Here is a 19,000-nt window from a genome sequence, read left to right as displayed (position 1 = left end):
AAGGGACAAAAGCCTCATGGTAATAAAACTTTTCAGTGAAAAACCACATGGGAAGTTTATCTTGTCACACAGTTTCTCCTTTTCCAGCATCTCAAGAAACAGCATTTCCTTTGGAAAAAGGAATTTTGCAGGCAACAAGAATTTGGATGTTCAGCTCCAAGTTTTCTCCTTGGTCTTATTCCCAGGTATCTCCAGCCTATTTGTATATATATAAAATAAATAAATAAATAAATAAATAAATATATAAAAGAAATGTATATAATGATACATTTATTTTACTGTATCATAATAAGGATTGCCTTTAATGAGCCTGATGGAAACATCAAGAGAAACTTTCTAAAGCATGCAAGATGATACATACAAGAGACCTCAGCACACAAGTGCCTTTATCTGCCAGATTTCTTTACTCTGCATCTCACGACCTCGTGGTTTTCACACTCCTTCCTACTTCCCCTGCACAAATAACAGGGAACAGACTCCTTCCTCCAGAGCAGCTCCTATTTTGGCAGCATCAAGGGTCATATCCTTGGATGGAAATATATGTCAGTGAGTTTGAACTTGTAGCTTACCTGGTGCTGGCTGGTCCTAGGATTTATGGAAGCTGAAAAGCTGTTATCCTGAAGCTGAAGATTCAGCAGGTTTTCCTTTGGCTTCCTCAGCAGAGCTGTGGCAGGAATGGAACATGAATCCGGGGCCACTCTCCGTGCCAACATCCCCACCAAGTGGCCAGCTCCCAGCTCATCCCTCTGTCCCAGCAGCTGAAAATGTGAAAATACAAACCTGGCTCGCCTGCTCTCACCCAAAACCTACAAAATCTGACTTTTGAGACAGCTCTGAAGATCCTTCCATAGTCTGGTGTAAAGGCAAGAGAGGAGTGATAAAAAGATTTCCTTCCATCCCTTAAAAGGTGTTCTGTTAACTCATTTCCCACCTTAGCCACTGTTATTTTTTCTGCTTGCAGAATTTAAAAGCTTGTGTACAGATAGATTATTGTTAATAACTCCGCACATTTCAAACAAGTGTGGCCAGCCCAACTTCCTGCAAGCTTTATGTTGTATATGAAATACAAGTACATTAAAAAAAAATTAACTACACTTTTAAACAGTAGCTAAAGCAGAAAGATTAGGAAAAATAAAAACAAAACAAATAAGAAAATTTTGACAAACACTGCCCTCTTGAGGGAAAGGGAGCTGTATTGCCTCAGCAAAACCCTTCTCCCTTCTCTGCTCTCCGGGCCACACTAAACTCCCCCCACTGCCCTGCCATGTGGCTCAAAGTGGGTAGAAGTTTTTGACAAGCAGCAGTAGGAATCAATTCACACCTAAAAATCAATTATCTCTAGATACACCATACCTTAGTTATGATTTACAAGTATTCTAGGTACAAATTAGCAACATTGAAAGCACAAGAACCTATTGGAAATACAAAAACCTGGAAATCAAGTGTTATTCTTTCTTCATGAATTGCAGCATTTTATTTTACCCAAAAACTCTGAGAGCAGGAACCAGACTCCAGCTTTTTCTTTGTCCTGCAAATTCCTCATCAGTGGGATACACAAGTATCATCTCTCTAGCCTAAGGATCTTGATCTGCTGATTGGAATAATCCCCTGCAGTATCTGTTGGAAGTTTTTGGGAATATCTCATTCCCCAAAGAGTTTTGATAAGGAAGGAGATGCTACTGCAATATTTCAGAGCGCACTGGTGGCCCTTGGGGACGGGGTTTAGTGGTGGAAGGGGCAGTGCTGGGTTAATGGCTGCATTTCATCTTACAGGGCTTTTCCAACCTAAACAATTCTGTTACAATGGGAAAATTAAAAAATAAAAAAAAAAGCTTAAAGCAAAACTTTAGAAGAGTCTGATGCCTCCGTAAGAGCTTTAGAAGGAACAAGCACCTGCCCTTCCTAACTGACTTGCTAGCACCTCTAGAGATGAATTAAAATTTTAAAGATGGCTTGAATCATCCTCCTCCTTTCATCACAAAAGGCTGCTCATAGCACACATTCCTACAAATGCACAAAGCAACCTTTTTCAGCTGAAACCTTATGCCAAGTCAGTTAGGGGAATGGAAAGACACAAGAGAAAAAGGGTTAAATATCTTTATTTTATTTTTTTCCAAATAATGAAAACCACTCACAAGTTAAGTACAAAACATCAATCTATATTTAAGAGCATCCTAACACAGACTGATGAACACAGATGAGGTTTCAATACCCCACAAAGCAGACACAATTCAAGCATAGAGAGTGTACTGTTAACTAAAACGATATTAAAATTATACTTCTGAGTATTTACAGTTACAAATTTTTATGATGAGAGTAACTTGGCATTTAGATGGATGCTACTGCTCTGTCAGGATTTCATCTTAATTGAATAATGGTGGTGGAGCATCACCTGGTACTGACTTTTCTTGAACATTCAAGGCACCAGGTGTTCCCAGACCAAAATCTGCAGAACAGTTTCTACAAATGCACGGTTCTGTCCAAAATGTTGAGCAGTTTGGTGATAGCAACACTTGCAATATTACCACTAAAACCAAGTGCAGACTGAAACACCAGAAACTGAGTGTTTTCTTATCCACATCAGCAAGCTCATGACATCAGGATCAGCCTGGAAAGCTAAACATGTTCTGACATAGTTTTGGAGAAAACTGGATTTGCCTGGAATTATTATCCCTCCCATGCAAAGCAGGAGCTCGAGTTCAGGTATGAGCACAAACACAATGAAAGTAGAACACAAGTTCAGACAGGCTTAAGAATCATTTAGAGAAGACTGAATGCTGAACAGCCCTTCCCTTATTTCATCAATTTTTTCTGCTCTTGAGGCTGCAGAAGCCTTTACTGCCTTAAGGAGAGATTCATGACACTTGTCTACTACAGCCTTCAAAATTAGGTGTATTTCCTGGAAAGAGAAAATAAAGGGGGAAAAAAAATCCATCAGCAAAGTTAAATCTTTATCAAGCACAATGTCAAGTGAGTAGTCTGGTGGACTCAAATGATTTCAAGGGTGTCTCATCCATGGCTTAAAAAGCAGCATTCACAGAAGACACTACAACAGGAATGTAAGAAGATTTTGGAGGGGTAAAAAAAAAAAACTCACCTTGGCTTTTTTTGCTTTTTCTTCAGCATCTTCCTTCAGCTGCTCAATTTGGTCCTTTTTCTGTTTGATTTCCTTGCGAATGACCATAACTTTGTCACACACAGCACCCCTCTTCTCCTGGACTTTGTTGAAATGCCTAAAGGTGACAGAAAAAAAAGTTAGTATTGAGCCTTTTGACTCATTCCAGATGAAACTGAAGCCCACCACAAGCAAACCTTGCATTTTATGAGCATAAAACCAGCAATGATAAATAGAATTGACTTTCTCAGAAATTAATGTGATTTTTAACCTAGAACAACTTAGGTACAAGAAGTGAAACTCATACTTAGCAGGAGCCCATATGCACCTTCCCATCTCAAGGGAACAGTCAGGACATTTCTTTCATTCACCAGCAAAAACTCTTTTCTTCAACTAAGGTTACCTCCCTTCCCCTCTTGCTTATCAAAGCATTTAATTTTATCACTCAAGGGAAATACCTGACACATTAAAAACAGAAATAGGCAGCAACTTTTGATGAAAAGGAGCATAAGATTATGTTGCTTTCATTGCTAAATTAAAAGCTGCTTCTCACAGAAGCATTTAAGTTGGGAAAGACCTCTTAGATCAACCTATGAACACCCCCTTGTCACTTTGACCATGGCTTGGTCTTTCCTTGAACACCTGCAGAGGCAGTGACTGCACACCACCCTGTGCAGCCCATTCCAAGGTCTAATCACCTTTCTGTCCAGAAATTCCTCCCAATGCCCAACCTATTTTCCTCCCAAATAATTTATTTTAGCTGGTACAATACAATAAGTGCCACTCTGCACACCAGCCTCAAGCCTGACTAAATCTTACTTGATTTTCCCATCCATGTGCAAGCAGCTCCCTTCCATCACAGCCAATAATGTTCCATATTCCCTTTCCTCTCTATCTGTGTAGATGAAAATTGTTTAAAAATCAATTTTCTCCCTAAAAGCTCAGCACTAAGCTCACAGTGAAGCCAGGACCTTCCAGGGCTGCAGTTTGGTGCTGCCTTCAGCATATGGGAGGAAGGAAGAGGGGCTGAGAGGCTTTGATCAAATGACACTTTTCCTTTTGTTTTAGAAGCATCATGTCAGGATAATGCTCCTCTGAGATGCGAGCCCCATTTCCCCATGGGTCTCGAACATCTTTGATAATGAGCAAAAGTGGCAAGGGAAATTATGAAAAATTCATGAAAGGCAAATGGGGCTTTGTTGAAGTCTGATAAGTTGGAAAATTATCCCAATGTGACATTCTCTTTAAGAAGATAAAAGAATCAAGAATAAGCATTATAAATTAAATTAGTGCTCCAATAAAAGAATTGCTGTCAAGTCACATTGCAATTATTGATTTGAGACCCCAAATCCCTGCCTGCAGCATATTCCTGGTCCTCATGCAGAGCTGTCCCACACAGCTGGTTTTCCCCTCAGTGCTAAGCTGTGTGTTTGCAGCAGCCATGGACTTTGGCAGCACATAACAAAGACATAAAGCAGCAGCAGCAGGCAGAAACATCAGCCCCTCCATACTCGAGCACGGCGCACTTGTGCAGCTCAATATCTTCACACATCTTTTTGAGCTGGATCTCAGCTGTAGCCAGCTTCTCACGTTTTGCAGTCACCACTCTCTTCAGGGACATTTCATCTGTGTTGGCCTTTTTCAGCTCTACCTGAGAACTCTCAAGTTGGTCCTCCAGGTTTCTGATCTAGAGTACAGAAGTATAGAAATAACTGAAATAGAAATAAATTAAATGGGGGCAGGAAATTATCAAGACAGCATAACCTGTAAATGTGCTAAGATTACAAGTAGCTTTTTGAAGATTTGATTGCCAGCTCCCTGGTCTTTCTCTGATTATAAATACATCCAACTGGACAAAACCCCCTCCCCCAGGATGGCTTTCAGAAATGACTGTGACTTCTGCTCTAGCTTTTTGCCAAGCCTCATTTGAACACATGCTATACAAACACCCCAAAAGACTCCATAACATTTTTCAATTGCTCCTAACAACTCCATTATCCCAAAACCTAGTGGCAAACAGCAAAGGACTGTATTGTGACAAACATTTCATCAGAGAATGTCCGGCTTAGCAATATTAATAAATTTAAAGGCACTTAAGACATGACTCTTCCTGAAGTAACCATATTTTATTCTTAGTTTTCACTCTCAAGGCAGAAGAAACTCGATTTCGCTTTTCTTTTCCCATCATTTCCTACCAACAACCCCAAGACAGCTCCAACTATTTTAGGTCAGGTTTCTATGGCAACAAAGCCTTTGACTATTCAAAGTGGTCAATAGCTAGTGCATAGTACATTAGCAAGTGCCACCCAGCAAAGCAGCAGCAATGTTTTACTGACATTTTTAAGAAAGAATTTGGAAACTTCAAAATGTCATTCTTTACAGCGAAAAGGAAAGAGGGGAACATTGCTTAGACATCAAATTTCCCTAACAGGATATAATTTGGATAATACAGACCTCTGATAATACACTGGCCAGTCTCTCCACATTTTCTCCCTGTATTTCCATCTTCTTTTGGTATAACTGCAACTCCGCTTGGCATGATGGCAGAACATCTACTACATCTCTATAACGTTCATATCCCTCAGTAGCTTCTTGCTTTAAAGAGAGAAAAAGACTATCAATAAACAGCTTTAGAGTTCTTTTACATAGAATTAAAGCATTTTGAACTTTGAACCCTCCCCTCATTGTTTAAAGACACTAGAAGTAATATTTAAGAGATGGTGAAATGAGCTCTTCATAAAAAAATAAAAGAAAGGCATTTATTTGGAAGCACAGAAATAAAGGTGACATACAAGTGTTTTATACTGAATTAATCAGTAATCAGCTTTTAGGGAAAAAAAAAAAAAAAAAAAAAAAAAAAAGCTGTGCAGTGAAGAAATTCTACACTGGTAAAACAAGAGTTATGTAAAACTTCATACCTAAAATTACAGCAATTGAATTTACACCTTTGGAACAAAAAAACCCTTCAGAGGCAAAGTGCCAACCACTGAAGTGTGAGCAATCTCAAACCACAAAAATTAGTGGAGATTATAATTTTAAAAAGGAATAAATAAATCTAGGAGGGAACTCAGTGTTCAGCATATTAGTGAAGACAGCTATTGATTCCAGAAACAGTGAATAACAACAGAAGCATTATGAAACACATGTTCTAAATCCAAGGATTTTGGGAGCTGACAAAATATTGTCTCCTCTGGAGAGCAAACAGCCAAACAGATTCAAGAGTTCAACACCTGATTTTACAAGTGACTGCAATCTTGCTTTTCAAAAGGAAAAAACAGCCCATCAAAAATACACCAACCTTCAATTTTCTGAGGCTGTGATTTCATCTCAGACCAACACCTGCCCTGCTGGTGTTTCACCATCACTCAAGAAGCAGCTCTAGATGATGACAGTCCAGTAAAACATGCTTTTTCTAACAGAATACCTCCTTGTGTGGACAGAGGAGAAAACCTCACCTTCTCTTTCTTCAATTTCTTAATCTTCTCTTTCATCATCTCATTGTAACTTTTCCATTCTTCTGGACTCTCCACAATTTTGGATTTCAGCTGCTCTTGTTCTTCTTTCAAAGCAGCCAGAGACACTTTGCACTCATTCTAGTTAATGACACAAACACTTTCACTATCAGTGATTAGGTGAACAAAGAGGAATTGTTTAGCAAGGTTTGCTATGATTTTATGACTAGACAGGTTATTTGTTGTGTAGTCATTCCTCATTAGGAAGTTCTAAAAATAAATTCCTCTCAACACCATTAACATCCCAAATCAAAGCAATCAACAGCCAATTTTGCTTCCCACATTTGCTTAAAGGGGTGCAGAAGAACAGCAGCTAACTGGTGTTTTCCACCAAAAGCCTGCTAGCTAATCCTAGAATGGTTTGAGTTGCAAAAGACCTCCAAGATCATCTCATTCCAACCCCCTTCCATGGGCAGGGACACCTCCCACCAGACCAAGCTGCTCCAAGCCCCATCCAGCCTGCTGGAATACTGCCACAAGCTCTCTCCCTCAGAACTCCTGACCTAGAGATACTGAGAACAGCAACAAGTTCAGAACCTCCTGTTGTGCCTCATTAGCCCACTCCGTGCATGCAAGGTAAACCCACAGCACCTCAGAGGTCCAGATTTCTAGTGACTTAATTCCAAGAATAATCTGATCCTAGAAAGAGAGATGATTTCTCAGTTGATCAGCAGCCAGCAGCCACACAGAGGTGTACTCACCAGTTTTTGGTTTCTCTCAGCAATATCTGCCTTCTTTTGAAAAGTCTCTTCTTGCAAAGCTGTCTGAAAAAATAAAAAAGCACCAAGCTTTCAACAAGCATCTCTACAGCTGCTACCTGCCTTATCCTTTTTTTATCATAGATCTGTCCACAGGAGAAATCCTATTTATGGGTCCTTTGGAATGTCCTAACCAGCAGAAAAAACTGCAATCTGTAAGATTTGGAAAGGAGAATATTGTCACCAAAACCATTGGAAGCACTGGGGAGGCAGCCAGCAGTGGGTAACTAGGAATAGGGATAAGAAATTGGCCATCCCTATTCTTATTGACCCTGGCAGATATTATACCTTCACAACTTTCTTGGCCAGGGGCTCTCTTCTTCAGGGAAAAATATGATTTAACATAAAGTCCCAAATAATAGTCTAACACAAGGTTAATAATGCTAAAAACAGAGACATGAGTTGACAAAACAAAAAATCCTAGCCATAGATTATTTTCTTTCTCCCAAAGGAGCTAAAAAAGTTATCCATGAGACCTGAGAGGAAAGTTTGCAGCGCTGAAAAGTTACCCCTGCAGTTAATCCCATTCTTTTTGCCAGGCATTCCCTTGGGTCTCATTTCTTGCCATGGCCAACCTCCAGTTCCAATTCTTGGAATTGAAATAGAAAGCAAAGAGGAACATCCCTGTGTTCCTGTTTGGAAGTGAGATGTGCATCTCCCAAGTCATTGCAGAAATGCATTTCAAAAAAAGAGTCAACTATACTTTTGTATTCCCCAAGTCTGATTTAAAGCACATTTCACATTCCTCACAGTGAAACAATGAGAGGCCCAACAGCATTTTGCTAAAATTACCATTGTTTTAAATCAAAAAAGTCTCTTTTATCCACTGAGTTAGATGGAAGGGAATAAAATAAAGAGAAGTGAGGGACCCACAGCAGGTTTTCAGAGAAATACAGAACAAGGTCCTACTTGTTGGCGACGATAGTCCTGCCTCAGCTCCTGCTCCAGCTCCCGAATGCTCTCTGTGAGCTGCTTGATCTCTGCCTCATGTTCAGCTGGGACTGTTCTGAGGGAAAAACAAAGATATTGGGCAGTTTCAGCATCATTATAGGCCAGTCAGAGTACAGCAGATAAAACAATCACTGCCTCCACAGAGTTTACAGCCAGTAACTTCAGTAATCAGTGCAAGACAGTCTCGAGTGAATATATCTTATTTTGCTTTGCTTGTAAGATTTTGCAGTTGAAGCATAATCTAAAGAGATATTTTGGCAAGAAGTGACAAAAACATAAAGGACTAAGTTTAAATATAGTGTTAAGCAAAGCATGAGAAAGTACAACAGTCCTACCAATTTTGGTGGTGACTTTCATTTATGAAATTTGCATATTATCTGTCATACAAATAATTTATATTAATGCAGACCTATCCCAGCTAGGGAACCCCCTGTGTAGCACACACCAAAAGCAGCTGTCAGAAAAAAAAAACCAAAAAAATTTGTTTTGAAAGCTCTCTTGGAAACCAGCCATTTCTTCATCCTATTATCCACAAGCAAAACCAAAACTTAATGGTGCAAAGACACAGGCAGTAGGGCTAAATGGCCTGAAAAACAGAGACTGTGGCAAACATGTCAAATAACTCAGGAAGACAACTTTACTCATGTATTAAGTTAAAGATGAGCTTCCTCCAGCTGTTGAAGGGATAAAGACACATCACTAAAAGCTAAGTAAGAGCAAAAAGTTTCAACCTAGTTCTCCACACACAAATACAGGATTCCCTCAATGCAACCATACACTGTAAATGTTTTTTGGGTTTTTTTTTTTTTCTGCCAGCAGGGAATAAACCCCCTCAGCTCCCCCTCATCAGACTTGTGCTCCAGACCCTTGCCAGCTTCACTGCCCTTTTGTGGACACACTCAACGTCCTTGTTGCAGTGAGGGGCCCAGAACTGGATGCAGCACTCAGGAAGTGCCACAGGGGGATGGACACTGCCCCGTGCTGCTGGCCACACTTGCTGATGTGGCCAGGTGCCATTGGCCTCCTTGGCCACGCTGCTGGATCTTGTTCAGCTGCTATCAGCCAGCACCCCCAGGTCCTTTTCTGCTGAGCCACATTCCAGCCCCTCTTCCCCAAGCCTGTAGCATTGAACCAAGTTATTATGACCCAGGAATGGGGCTCTGCACTCAGACTTGTTGAGCCCCACACAACTGGCCCGCTGATCCAGCCTGAGCAGGAAAGGCAAGCAGAGCATCTCACAGTGCTCACTCCACACACTCACTTCAGTTTCTCCAGCTTCAGTGTTGCCTCCTGATTCACAGCCTCCAGGTGTTGTTTTTTCTCCATAGCTAATTTCTGCAAGTTAAATATTTAATTTTAGAGAAGTGTGCTTTCTCGCTGGGCTTCTATTAGAGCCTTGCTCATCGTTATTTCACATGAAATGCACCATCTCTCAGCTACTGAGATGTTCAGAACAGAAGCCACCTACAACCCAACTTTTCTCAAAATGGTACAAGGAGTCAATCCTTCACTTACCAGGCTGAAGTATTCAATAATTTATTGAAAGGGGAAAAATATATATATATATATATATATATATATATGTATATACACCCACACATATATATACATATATATGTGTATGTATATATAATATATATATATACACACATATACACGTGTATATATATATACACACACATATACATATATATGTGTATATATATACACATATAGATACATATATATATAAAATATATAATATATACATAATACATATTATGTTATAGTCACTATATTTTATATTATACATAAATAATAATGTATAATAGATAAAACATCTATATTATATATAATATTTTATATTATGCATGATTGTTACCATATATAGAAATAATAATGTATATTATATAAAAATATATATTATATAATATATATCATTTGTATACATATGTAGTATTTCTTTTTCTCCCCAGTATATTGGAGGGGAAAAAAAAACCCTTTCAGTAATACCCAAAGTAATAATCAGTACCTTCCTGAATTACTTGGCTACTTTTAACATCCCAACATGTCACAAAAGCCTGAAGTTAAAGCACAATCTTCATGCTCCTGGTTCTGGGTTAATATCAGTTATACTTTTATAGGTGTTTGAAATAAATCAGCATCTAATCTTACATAGCTCTGTTGCAGCTCTAAGTAGGCCTCACGCAGGAATTCCCTGAAGTTCACAAAGTTGAGGATGCCACTCAAGAAGCGAACTGTCCTCTTGGTCTCTGAAACAGGAATTGCACTGAGCTGGTTTCCAAAAGCATTGCAATTGCTTCCAAAAAGTTGGGCCAAGTGTAATTCAAGGAGATAGAAATTACAAAACACAGTCCAAATTAGTTCTTCCCCCACTCAGCTTGCAAAGATTTCAGACCACACAAAACCAGCACCAAGCTGGTTACCAGCACTTAGCAATTCTGTGTAATTTAACAAATGAATAGTGGCACCTGGGAGAAAAGGCTGTTAACACACCAGCCTCCCATTCCAAGAAAAGCCAGAGAGAGAAAGAGTGTCAATCTTGAACTGCAGCTCTGAAGAGAGAACCTCTCTGTAGCTATCAGCCAAACTGAAGGCAGCAATTTGAACTGCAGGGATTTTCTGTCTTTATTCCAAGCAAACTTTCTGAAAGGGGATTACAAAAGCTTTGAATGTCTTAGACAAGACAGATCCAGAAGTGAAAGATTTCTTCAGAGCAGCATTTTCCAAGCTGTCTGTGTTGTGGCAGAATCACAATTGGGTATTGAAAGGAGTGGAGCACAGGCATAAGAAATCCCAAAGCATTCCAGGGTAATTTTCATCCCCATCTATTATTACACTGTCACAGCCCATCTCCAGACCAGCAGCTCAACAGATTCACAGCATTCAAAGCTGCCCTGAGTTACTGACTGCACCAGCCCACATAAGGAATAAGAGCTGTCCACTAGAAGCAGCTTGTTTAAGGGCCAGAAGAGCAGCCAGAAGGACATTTCTCCACACTAGACACCCAAGGAGAAGAAGCACCCAGGAAACAAAAGGATTACAAGGCACTTGCTTACTTGGGCTTAAAACATCAGCAATTTGGAAGTCATTGATCCGGCACATGGGCAGCAAGCGTTCCCTGCAAAGAGAACAAAACACAACCTCAGCTGCAGTGATTTTTGGTGACCATGGCTCTGTTCTTGTCCTGTCACCATTTGCTGCAAAATAGATCTTGTCCTCTCATCCCAGAGCATCTGCCCAGCTAGCACAAGGCAAGCATCTTCTACTTACATGTGGATATACAAGTTACAGACAGGCAGAAAGCCTTCATGGATCTGTGGGTACATTATGTCAACGTTGAGGGGCATCTAAAGAGTAAAAAGAGTAAAAAGATAGTCCGTGCATAAGTAGAGAATACTTAAAACAAAAATTATGCAGCAGTTTCCACAGCATAAAATAATCCCAATAGATTAAGAACACTGAGGATGATCTTCCCACCTACAGGAAAAGGATATTAAAGGCTGAAAATGTCAACAAAGTAAATAGCACACTATTTTAAGGGTCAACTTTGGCTGGAAAAGACAAAAAAATACAATAATAACTAAAGCAGCAGCATTACAAACTTAGGAACTGAATCTAAACTCTGTTTTATTTACTTCCTCACAGCACAGCGTGGCAGCTGCTGGCACTGCCTGGGAAGAACAGAGTTATCTTGTGCACATAATACTCCTCCCTTTCAGTTTATCCAGAAAAGCCATGAGACAAAAACTATTTATTCTCACTTTCAAGGATCAGTTCTTGTCTACCAGAGACAGTAGGTAAATTAACTGTTGGTCAATTTAGGTATCAGCCTCTCCTCACTTTCCTCTCAGTTAATGGAGGAGTGGAGATGATAAAATATAGAAAATAATATTTACATTCTTTTCAGATCAGTCCAACCTCCTCTAGCAGTAGCCCAGTATGGATTTTCAAGGCAAGGTGTCCCTCCAAAAGCTTGTCCACTCCTTCCTGGACCTTACAAACATTTCTGGCACCCTTAGCATCCCAAAGAACAGGTAAATCCAGTATTTTTTTCCTTTCACATCCCACCAGCCCTGCCACAGGCAGCCCTACCATGTAGGCGTGCTCCAGTCGGATCCCACACACTTTCTGCAGGATTCTCAGGTAAATCAGGTGTAAAACTTCAAGCTGCAGGAAGAGAGGACATGAATCAGGATTCCATGTTTGATTACTCAGGGCTGCCAGGCCAGGCCATGAAAGCATTCAGCTTTTAACACATGAAGGCTGAATTCACTGACCAACCAAGGCAACCAAGTTTCCCTCTCAACATTTTGCAGTTCAAGCATTATTTGCTGATAATTCAGTTTTAAGGGGCAGCAGTCAGCTCAGGCAGTTACAGCCCTGACGGTGTGTGTCTGGCTTGGTTTCCACTACACTGCTGCTTGCTGAGCAGTATCCAAACCAAACAATGCCAAAAAACCTAAAAAAGGTCACAGAAATGATAATCCTGTAGCAACAAGTGCCCTTCAATAAAATTAAGATGAAAAAAAATCACCACAAGCCATACAATTATTCATTAATAGCACTAATCAGTGATCAATTTTGCTTCTTAAAAACCATCTAAACAAACAGGGCCAGACCCCTCTCACCGCAGGCTCAAAAACAGGCAACAACATCACCAGGAATCACTCAGAGGCATCAACTCTGCTTTAAAGCCACTTTTCTTCACTCACTAACACTAAACGCTCAGAGTGATGAAAGGGGGTGAAGCAGGGAGGGGTTTAAAAGCACTAAATAGATCCGAAAGACGTTTGAACTATTTTGAGCTCCTGGGGAAGACAGGCCATGCGCTGCTTAAACCTGAAGTTAAAGCACAACCTTCACGCTGCTAATTCTAGGTTAACATCACTTATACTTTTATAAGCATCTGGATTAAAACAGCACCTAATCTTACACAGCTCTGTTGTAGCTCCAAGTAGACCTCACGCCGGAATTCTTTAAGGTCACAAAGCTGACAGCACTGCGCTTCCCAGCGAGGCCCGAGGAGAGCCCCGAGCCCACCCCAGCCCGTTCCACCCAACCCCGCGGTCTCTCGGGGCGGCCCAGCGTGCCCGTCCCACACGGGAGCCGGCGGGGCCCGGAGCCGCCCCGCGCCCCCCTCACGCACCCTGGGGTTGCCGAACACGTCGCCCTTGACCAGGTTGCGGGCCTCGGCGCCCTCCAGGATGTGCGAGCGGAGGTAGCTGATGATGTCGTCGGGGCTGTAGCGAGGGAAGGTCATGGTCTCCATGGCGGCGGTAGGGACGTGGCAGGGACACAGCAGTAGAGGTGGCGAAGACACGGCAGGGACACAACGGCGGCACCGCTGCGCGCCCGCTGCTTGAATCCTTCACGCCCCGCCCCCGCGCCCTATCTGACCTATCAAAGATCGCATCGTCATCGGGAGGCGGGGCTTAGCGCGTTCCCGCCCTCTCCTAACCTATCAGCGGCCGCTGTGTCGTGGTGGGCGTGGCTTGGCAGGCCCCGCCCCGGCGCGGCCGTCGGCCGTGAGGAGAAGGGCGAGGTGAGGCGGCGCTGTCCCTGAGTGGCTGTCAAGCGGGGCTGGCGCGGCCTCTGCAAGAGTCATAAAATCCCTGGAAGGAGCGTTAAAGTTCACCTCGTTTTCCGTCTGATATGAGCAGGGGCACCTTCCACTATCCCAGGTTGCTCCAAGCCCTGTCCAGCCTGGCCTTTGACACTTCCAGGGGATGGGGCAGCCACAGCGTCTCTGGTCACCCTGTGTCTCATCACTTTCCCAGGGGAGAATTTCTCCCTAACATCCACTCCAAACCTGCCCTCTTTCAGTCTAAAGCCATTCCCCTTGTTCTTTCATTACCTGCCCGTGTAATAAGTCACTCTTCCTCCTTTCCAAAAACCTTTTGGATGAGGTCTCACCACAATCCTCTCCAGGCTGCACAGCCCCAGCTCAGCCTGTCCCCATACCAGAGTTACTCCAGCCCTCTGAGCATCTTCATGGCCTGTCTGGACTTCTCCAACATCTCCACATCTTGTGCTGAGATCCCCAGACCTGGACACGCTACTCCACATGGGATAAAACCTCCTGGCTCCTGGAAGGAGGTTTTATTCCATGTGGATGGGATGCCAGCCCAACATTGCACAGGACTCTCGCCTAACCAGTACCACCCCTTGCAGTGTGACACTGTGAAAAACGCCAATCACTTGTTTTTAAAATTTTAAAAGTTTAATAGTAGTAAAATGGTTATGAAAATAGTAATGTAATATAATTAGAGTAATAATAATTTGGACAATTTGGGTTGGGACAATATGAGGCAATAAAGAGTTACGGACATCCAGGAACCTTTTTCTGGGCAAAATAAGCCCCAAAAAGGACCCACGCTAACAAAGGATTAACCCTTAAAAGCAACAGCCTGTTGCATATTCATACACCTCATACATGATGCATAAATTCCATTCAAACACAGGATTCTGTCTGGTCAGTGTCAGCTTCTTCCTCTTAATCCTGATGGTGTCTCCAGGGCTGAGCAAGGCAGGAAGAAGTTCATTTCTTCTGATAATGGAGCAATAAATTCTCTTTCTCTGAAAGATTTAGGTGTCCTGTGGTTGCTATCTTGCTACAAGTCCTTTCTTTAGAAAAAAAATACCTTACATAGCATAGTTTCTATTTTAACCTTATATTATAACCTAAAACAATATCTACCACACTACTTAAGAAAATTAATACAGCATAACTTTCTAACATAGCACATATAATATTTGAATATTTGTGAAAAGCCAATCATAAAATATGCACTTTTCACAATATCATTTCTGACAAAATTTGGGCTGTTCACACTCTCCCCACAAAGTTCCGACGCTCCCACAGCACGCACAGCTTCCCACAGCTCCACCCAGCTGGAAGCAGGCCAGCAAGGTCACAGCAGTGTCCCCAAAAGCAGGCAGCTCCTGCAAGCCACTGACATCACGGAGGTGTCACCTGGCACCGAGTGTGAGACAGAGACGCTCCAGCCACCGTTCTGCACTTGCCCATGTAAAAGCCAGGCTCGGTTTCCAGCTGGGCACTCTGCCAAGGGCTCAGGTGAGCCACAGAGTGCTTCCCGACAGCCTTGCAGCTGGGCACCTCCTCGGCATGGCCGGGAGGGCACTGCAGCTGCCATAGGGCTGCCTGCACTCCATGAAGGGCTAAGCAGCCTGGAAGGTCTCAAACCATGTTTCCTTCAGGTAGCCCATGGTCCCTGAGCCTCGTGTTTCTTCTGGGGATGGCATCCCAGGGGATCAGCTGTCCGAGCAGGTGTAGCTGTCAGTACCTGGAGGTGAACTGCACCGGGCAGCGGCTGCAGGAGTTCCCTGTGGACATCCCTCTGGACACCAGGCAGCTGATTCTGGCAGCAAACAACGTCTCGTACCTGCCGCCAGTGGAATTGAGCTTCCTGGCTGATTTGGTCTATCTGGACTGCAGAAAGAACCTCTTGGGGGACGACCTGGATTTCACTTTCATTGGCGTGGCCAGGCTTGTCTATCTCGACCTCAGCTTCAACAACCTCTCCCAGGTCACCTTCAGCACCTTCTCCCACCTCCTCAGCCTGGTGGTACTGAAGATCTCGGACAATCCCAACCTTGTGGCCATCGAGAAAGATGCTTTTGCCAACAACACCTGGCTGAGGCACCTGGATGTGAGCCGGACTGGCTTGACCTTCCTGGACACCAGCACCGTCCGGGACCTGCCCAACCTGAGGCTCCTGGGGCTCAGTGACAACCTGTGGCACTGCAACTGTTCCTTTTTGGACTTCATCACCTGGATGATGGAGAGCGATGTGCATTTTCCAGGTGAGGGATGTGTGTGGAACGGAGAGAGCCCTCTGTTCTCCTTCCCAAAAGTTCAGTTCACTGCATGCCATTTTCTGCTGTCACACAAACCAGGGATGGGAGCAGCTGGGTTACACGCATGAAAAATCCCTCTTGTTCACACCCCAGAGGTGTAGTGTGCAGCTGGGACAATGCTGCTTCCCAAAAATACCTGGATCCAGCCTCAGGTGTCCCTGGAGGCACAGCACCCCAAGGCTGCAGCACCAAGAATGAGGAGCCTCACACAGCTCTAGGGAGATGTGCACTGGGAAAATCATTGCTGTGAATTTCCTGCCTTGTCTCCACCCCAAAGTCAGCAGCTGCCCTTCATATTGAGAGATTCTATAGCTGGGTCTTGGAGAGGCTGAGGCAGGGCAATCACCAGTTCCCTTTCCCATAAAAACACTGGTCCCAAGGGTGATATTTTGCTTTGCAGCTGCAGAACATGGACTTAGCTTTTCCAGACTGGAAAGAGACGCAGCACAGCACACATGAACAAGAAAAGCTTTGGTTTCAGTAATGCAGGGCACAATGGTGAGAGAGAGCTGCAAGAGACAATTGGTTGAGAAAGTCTGTCCACTGAATAAGAAAGGGCTACAAAAGAGCCCAAGGGGAAAAATGGGAAGGGCAGCTGGAATCTGGTGTTAGGACAGAACTGAATTAAAGATGTCTCAGTGTCTTTATTAGATGTAGTAAGCTCCTTATAGACAATAAAGGGTTTCTTTTTCCACATACAGGCAATTATGGGACAGTGGAATAAAGTACAGCTCTCAGCAGTGAGATTGGAGATAACCCACTGAACCCTGCAACAGGAGAATAAAGCTCATTGCAGGCTGCTGGGGAGGGGAGGAGTAGGAAAGGCAGCCTTAAACTGAGGGTTGTTCCAGGCCAAAGGGATACTGGGACAGAGCTCTGGAATGTGCTGCAAGCAGACCCCAGCCTGGCCTTTAGCAAGGCTCCTGACCTTCAGAAATGTTTGTGCATCAGAGTTTTGACACAAAGCTGCCCAAGTTTGGCTGCACTTGGGTGACAGAGAGATAAAAGCTCTTCAGTTTTACTCAGGGCCAGTATCAAGATCAGCATGAACAACATCACTCAGCCATATACAATACAGTGTAATGCAATAAAAATCCCCCTCCACCACTCCCATTCCATCCCATGCATGGAGCAGCGCTCCCTTTCCCTCAGGCTCGTCCATCCTGTCCATCCAGGATGTCCCCACCACAGTGACCGTGTCTGTGGGGCTCAAAACCTGCAGAGGATGGCTGGGGGCACACCCTGCACCACACTGATCCTTCACTAACTTGAAAGGGAGCAGGCAGCATCTGCTTTATCACTGCAGATATTGCAATATGACAGGGAATGGTTGTTATTTCAGTGGTACTGAATCATTGATGAGTTGCCTCACAGAGCAGGTAAGGCTGTGCATGACTGCAAACCTTGTCAAACCCAGAGCAGCCTCATTATTCCAGCATCATTTAGGCTGTATCACTTCAGAAGGTGTTTGAGATTAAAAAAAAAAAAAAAAAAAAAAAAACAGCAAACACAGGTGCTCTTATGTGAAGATGAAAGTGCTCAATCAGCAGAGATGAGGAGGGCAGGGACAGCAGTTTGCCACAGTGGCATAATCCAGTGGGCAATATAATCCTATGGAGCCAACACAGCAAAAAATATTCTGGCAGCCTGGGAATTGTGGTTTGGCAAGGGTTTAGCACAGGTTTGGCATGAGTTTGGCTGTCAGATTTTACCCAAGCCATGGGGAGGAGGGCATGAAGTCTGCAGCTATTTTTCAGGCCTTTAGCAAGCCTCCCATAATTTTTCTACCAGCACTCCTATTCATTAAATGATGATACAGATTAGAGAGTCCTGCTTCTGCTCATCTCTCTGCAGATGCTGACAACATCACCTGCTACACCCCAGCAGGGCTGCGTGCTCTGAGGATGCCAGCAGCAGAGGCACAGCTCCACCTCAGCTGCCTGACCCAGCTGCACAAGCAGGATTATGTCTTTCTGGGCCTCGTTGGCTTCTGCATCTTCCTTGCTGGCACCATGGCAGCCTGGCTGGCCGGTGTCTGTGCTGTCATCTACGAGGCCCATGCCTCAAAGGGAGAGGAAGAGGAGGAGGAGGAGGAGGAGGAAGACACAGCCACTTAGAATCAGTCCTCCTGAACTCCCATTGTGGGAACCAAAGGCAGGACCTTCCTACCTTCCTGCCTGATTTCCCATGTTGTCCCACCCTGGATTTTTTTTTCTTTTTTTTCTTTTTTTTTCTTTTTTTTTTTTTTTTGGGAAGTGAAATAAAACTGCAAGAGAAGGAAGTATCTGTGCTCCAGTTTCACTTGCTGTGCTCCAGTTTCACTTGCTGTTCTCTACCCAGTCTTCTGCCACTGGGACTCAGGATATTGGCAAAATGTTCATTTTGGGCAGGTGTGAGAGGTGGGCACAGTGCCAGGCATTTCCACTTCCACCCTACCTTGAGAACAGTAGGGACATAAGGACTGGCTGGAGAAGGTACTGAAATACAGGAGAGGTCCTGCCACTCTGCTGTAGCCAAGGAGGTCACCAGGTCCTTCCTGGCCAAAAAAGCCAGCAGGGCTTACAGGGATCAGCCTACACAGCTGGGGCCCCAGGGAATTACTGGATTGCTAGAGCCCCAGAGAATCCAAGAACTTCCTGCTTTGGAAAGGCAAAGAGATTAAAATCAGCACTTTTAGGAGCCCAGGATCCCACTGCTTTTTCCTTTTTTTCCCATTACACTGGTAACAGCAAAAGAACCCTCTGTGCTCCTGCAGTGCAGCCAGACTGCCTGTGCCTCCACTG

General features: G+C 43.5%; 2 protein-coding genes across 2 annotated transcripts; one reads left to right on the top strand and one right to left on the bottom strand.

Moving 5' to 3' along the window:
• Positions 1 to 2,094: 2,094 nt before the first annotated feature.
• Positions 2,095 to 13,611, bottom strand: NUF2 (NUF2 component of NDC80 kinetochore complex). Its single transcript, XM_063165138.1, has 13 exons — positions 13,486 to 13,611; positions 12,432 to 12,506; positions 11,610 to 11,686; positions 11,396 to 11,457; positions 10,491 to 10,588; positions 9,598 to 9,671; positions 8,295 to 8,391; positions 7,329 to 7,391; positions 6,571 to 6,708; positions 5,570 to 5,710; positions 4,627 to 4,802; positions 3,098 to 3,233; positions 2,095 to 2,899 (listed from the first exon to the last, which is right to left on the bottom strand). The coding sequence occupies exons 1-13, from the start codon at positions 13,606 to 13,608 to the stop codon at positions 2,750 to 2,752; spliced, it is 1,410 nt and encodes a 469-aa protein (XP_063021208.1). The 5' UTR covers positions 13,609 to 13,611; the 3' UTR covers positions 2,095 to 2,749.
• A 1,933-nt stretch (positions 13,612 to 15,544) lies between these two features.
• LRRC52 (leucine rich repeat containing 52) lies at positions 15,545 to 18,334 on the top strand. Its single transcript, XM_063165137.1, has 2 exons — positions 15,545 to 16,163; positions 18,072 to 18,334. Exons 1-2 carry the CDS (start codon positions 15,545 to 15,547, stop codon positions 18,332 to 18,334), a joined length of 882 nt encoding a protein of 293 aa, XP_063021207.1.
• The last annotated feature ends 666 nt before the right edge of the window (positions 18,335 to 19,000 follow it).

Source organism: Melospiza melodia, chromosome 11 (genome assembly GCF_035770615.1).
Source record: "Melospiza melodia melodia isolate bMelMel2 chromosome 11, bMelMel2.pri, whole genome shotgun sequence".
Classification (NCBI taxonomy): domain Eukaryota; kingdom Metazoa; phylum Chordata; class Aves; order Passeriformes; family Passerellidae; genus Melospiza; species Melospiza melodia.
The sequence above is the reverse complement of the archived record's forward strand: the minus strand, read 5'-3'. Positions and strand labels throughout refer to the sequence as shown.